This window comes from Nematolebias whitei, chromosome 16 (assembly GCF_014905685.2).
Source record: "Nematolebias whitei isolate Nwh7 chromosome 16, NemWhi1, whole genome shotgun sequence".
Lineage (NCBI taxonomy): Eukaryota > Metazoa > Chordata > Actinopteri > Cyprinodontiformes > Rivulidae > Nematolebias > Nematolebias whitei.
The window spans coordinates 2,696,545-2,701,241 of record NC_056513.1 but is presented as its reverse complement, the minus strand read 5'-3'; the positions used below and the strand labels follow the sequence as shown (position 1 = coordinate 2,701,241).

General features: G+C 42.9%; 1 protein-coding gene across 1 annotated transcript in view; it reads left to right on the top strand.

The window, feature by feature from the left end:
• The window catches only part of si:ch211-89o9.4 (uncharacterized protein LOC566247 homolog), a 54,893-nt gene extending 52,750 nt beyond the window's left edge, over positions 1-2,143 (top strand). The window contains 3 exon segments of the mRNA XM_037690432.1: positions 272-346; positions 1,374-1,495; positions 1,898-2,143. Of these exon segments, the coding sequence (XP_037546360.1) occupies positions 272-346; positions 1,374-1,495; positions 1,898-1,948 (248 nt within the window). The 3' untranslated portion in view covers positions 1,949-2,143.
• The last annotated feature ends 2,554 nt before the right edge of the window (positions 2,144-4,697 follow it).

The window sequence follows — 4,697 nt, the reverse complement described above, 5'->3', positions numbered from 1 at the left end:
AACTGGTGCGGACTGTAACAAACTGGTGCGGACTGTAACAAACTGGTTCGGACTGTAACAAACTGGTACAGGTGTGATGCACGCTGCTCAGGTCAGGTCTGCAGTCCATCACTGAACCAGCACAGGCGCACGTAGGAAAACCATCAATATTAGGATCTATGGTCAGTTTAAAATGTCTTGGACTGTGGGGGGAAACTGGAGTCCAAGGTGAGCACCAAATATATGATGTCATTGTGGTTTACGTTATAAAAATGTTTTGTATTTCTTCCAGGAACGCTAGAGAAGACTGAGGAAAGTGTGAACAAAGACCAGCTCCTCCGTCCTTATGACCCCCAGACACCTGTTGGTAAGACAGAAACTCATCTCAGAACGTCCCTCTGATCTGGAGACTACGTGCATTTAGACCTTTTGCATAGACTCTGAGGGTTTTAGGAACCGTCAGTTCCACTACAGAGCAGGGGCGGGAGTTGGTCTGTTTTTCTATGCATGTCCATGTGGACACGAATGATTCTGAATCAATTTAGAAATGTCAAAATTCTGTTATTAGTTATGGCATCATGAAGAGCAGGGTCTCCAACATTTTTTCCTTTGAGAGCTACTTTCACAATCTGAAAATGGCCAAGAGCTTCTCATGTTTTATAACATGTTTATAACATGTTTATAACATGTTTATAACCGATTTCCACTGGAACAAGTTGTTTTGTCTGAACGTTTCGAAAACGTCTGTATCAACTCACAGTGAAACATTACAAAAACATTGCATTTATATTGTATCAGTTGTCACAGACGACCAGCTTTCGTACCGGGACCTATTTATTTATCTACGAAGTAGCCTTTCACAGCCGAGTAAGAATCGACTTCCTTGGTTGTTGATTTTAATGAGAATAAGGTTAAATCTCTTTGGTGGAAAAGTCAACAAACTCCATCGGAATAAAATCAGCCATCTGGGGTGTATCGCTTGTGTTGACTGACTTGTCACATCCATCCATCAATAATAATTAATAATTTCTTATCTGGCAACCCGACTGACATGGAAACTACAGCGTTTTCATGTAAAGCCGCTCATTTTTTGTTTATTACCCCCAATAAACGTTGAAAAAACACTAACATTTCCAGAGGTTCTCATGTAAACGAGGCCTTATAGATCACTTTGACTTGGTCATTTGAAAAGCACCGTAGCTCACAGGCTGAATAAGTCTGTCCACCCCTGGTTTAAGGACTACATACAGTCTCAGGGCTCAGGTGACAACAAGCCTGAACTACCTCAGATGTTCTAAAGACTGTAAAGTGGTCTCCTGAGTTCAGAAAGCACCTCGTGTCCGTACATACACACACAGTCCAAGTGCCTGTTCTCAGTGTTGCTGTGTCCACAGGTATGGAGTATTTGGTCCCAAAAACGGGTTTCTTCTGTAATGCATGCAGTCGATTCTTCTGTGGAGGAAAAGTGGCAGAAATCGGCCACTGCAAAACCCTCAAACACTACGAGAACCTGAAGGTAAGCAGCACAAACTCTTCCAACAGCCACTGTCCTCACATTCATTCATACTTATTCCATCAGTCACCTGTATCTGTGGTGGCTGGTGAGAAATAACGTTACGGTGCATTACCACCACCAACTGGTAAGGAGTGCAGATTGTCAGAACAGCCAACTTCAAATGAGACTACTCCCACACAGCTGACACTGTCCCTCAAATTCTGAACAAGGTTGAACATCAGGCTCCTACGCAGCAGCATTGATTCTGTGGTATCAGAACACTTTTACAACCAGAAGTACTAGTACATGCCCATGGTGTTGGAGTTGATACCCATTACTAGTACTGTTGCATCCTTGATGCCCGTCTCAATATTATTCCCAAATGTGCGAGGTCTTTAACCAAACCTCTGTCTTGTTTTACAGAAACTGTTGCAGAAAGCAGAACCAGAGTCGGAACAGACTCCAACTGCCTGATCCTTTTAGCTTTAGTCCTGTGGTGTTTTCTTCATTTAATTCTTAGGGTCCAGATTAGCAAAATAACGTAGTTGTGTTTTGTATCATTTATCGCTGTTTATTATCCTTTTCGTACAGTTGAAAAAGGTTCGTGCTCGGTGTTGAACTGTTCCTGACAGAAATCTGCACAGTCAATAAAGTGGTTTTTTTCCGAATCATTTTTATCACCAGTTATTTGTGTTTGCAGTGTAAAGAACAGAATACCACGTGTCTAACGTCCCTTACTTGTTGTCAGAGTCTTTACACTGACTCTCGGTCAATCCAAATGTTCCTACAGTCAAATTTATGACACGGGGACAGACTTTCAATGGAAACACCTCTAAGTTCCTGTCCCAGTTCTTCTGTTTTCCAGTGACTGGATGTTTACTGGATTGTCAGAGATGTAGGTCTCGATACATCAGAATATTGCAACGCCGTCAGGTCCCTTAACTTGAGGTCTGCCAGAGCAACTCGATCATTTCTGTACTGGACCTTGTTCAGGGTTGTGGGGAGCTACTCCGTATCTCCAGCAGTCCAGGTGAAGGATCGTCTACACAGTCCAAACACACCGGTGAAAACAGCTGTTGGAAAGTGGCTCCTTGTTGAAATCACTGTGAGAAGACAACGAGTCCATTTGTGGGAGACCAGATGTAATTTGGACATTATGAAAGTACAAAATAAAACTTTTCACAAATTCTAGTCTAATGAGATCACCATGGTAACAGAATGAACTGGGTTTCATCTTCACTGATAATTCTTTTGACATCCCAAAATATAAAATCTTAACTAAATCAGCATTTATATATTATAGAAATAACGCTGCTGTAAGATTATAAGAACAGATTAAAACGTTAAAACAAAACTCGTCCTAAAAGTCAGTCAGCACTCTGCGTTTAGATAAATGTTTATTTTAATTCTTTTTAAATTTAATCCTATTACAGTTTGTTTAGGGATGTATATTTGATGTATCATGTTAAATATTACTTATGAATAGAAGTAAAATAATATTAATATGGGTGGGGAATTCTTCTGCGTCTACATGAATAAAGATTCTTTATTCTGATAAACAGTTCCTGCTTCGAGGCTGTGGAACTACTGACTGAAATGTCGGCCATATTGTTTAACTCGTGAGTTTACGCTCGCGTCAACACGAGCATCCAGAGGATTTGTACGTGAAAGACACTTAAGATTCTATCATGACACGGAGAAATAACGCACGGCCATGTTTACACCAACATACGACGCATATAGAGCCGCACCACGCCTCGGCTTCTCTGACCACAACTATTTTTCTGGAGAAGTGCGAGTCTGGATCAGTTTGGCGGTTCAAGACCTCTGTAGAGTATACCGAAAGAACCTGGAGGCGTGTTACAGGAGACGATAGATCAATGGATTTTATTTCACAACTTGCAAACATCAAATCATCTATGACAGACGGAGAGGAGCTCCAAGATTTAGAACAGTTTTTGAATCTCCTCGAGCTCATGTTGAATGTAGATCCAGCGAAAAGGATCGTTCCACGTGAAGCTTTGAACCATCCCTTCATCGCGATGGCTCATCTTTCCAATTGCAAAAACCGATCTTACGTGGACTCTAGTCATGGCATAATGGAAGGGTGCCAACTCAGCGACCCACCTGCTTTGGTTCTGAACATGAAGGCAGAAATAGTCTTCAACCAGGTCCCAGTTCTTATTACCCCCGTACAAACTGTGGTCCAAATGTTCAGAAGAGTTAGTGGATCCCACAGCAAATAAAAACAACCGGTAGATAAATGTGTAACTTCTGCTAACTTGATTTAATCCTTATAAACTTTAGTGAGAACGGTAAGGTGGGAGTTACCTGCACGAGTTGTTTTCATCGTAGCTAAGGCTGCTGCAGAATAATAATTTACAAAAGTTATTCATGTTAAACCGCGTTCTACTAAAGGTATTCTGCCACAAAGAAACAATTTCTTGACCTTTTTTAATCCACCACATCAAGAGGAGTCAGTTGAGATGGTTAAAGCATTTGGTGAGAATGCCCCGTGCGTAACTCCCCAGAGAAGTTCTGTGCATGTCTGACTGGGAGGAGACCCCGGGAAAGACCTGGGACACGCTGGAGAGACTGCATCTCTCGGTCGGTCTGGGACCACCTTGGAGTCCTCCAGAAGAGCTGGAAGAGGTGGCTATGAAGAGAGATGTCTGGACCTCCCTGATATGCTGCCCCCGAGACCTGAGTCCAGAACAAGAGGAAGCTGGCTGGATGGATGGATGGCTGAACATTAGATCATCCTGCAGAGAGCAGGTACTGTCAGCACTATCGGATGGATGGATGGCTGAACATTAGACCATCCTGCAGAGAGCAGGTACTGTCAGCACTATCGGATGGATGGATGGATGAACATTAGACCATCCTGCAGAGAGCAGGTACTGTCAGCACTATCTGATGGATGGATGGATGGATGGCTGAACATTAGATCATCCTGCAGAGAGCAGGTACTGTCAGCACTATCGGATGGATGGATGAACATTAGTCCATCCTGCAGAGAGCAGGTACTGTCAGCACTATCTGATGGATGGATGGATGGCTGAACATTAGACCATCCCGCAGAGAAGCAGGTACTGTCAGCACTATCTGATGGATGGATGGATGAACATTAGACCATCCTGCAGAGAGCAGGTACTGTCAGCACTATCGGATGGATAGATGGATGGATGAACATTAGACCATCCTGCAGAGAGCAGGTACTGTC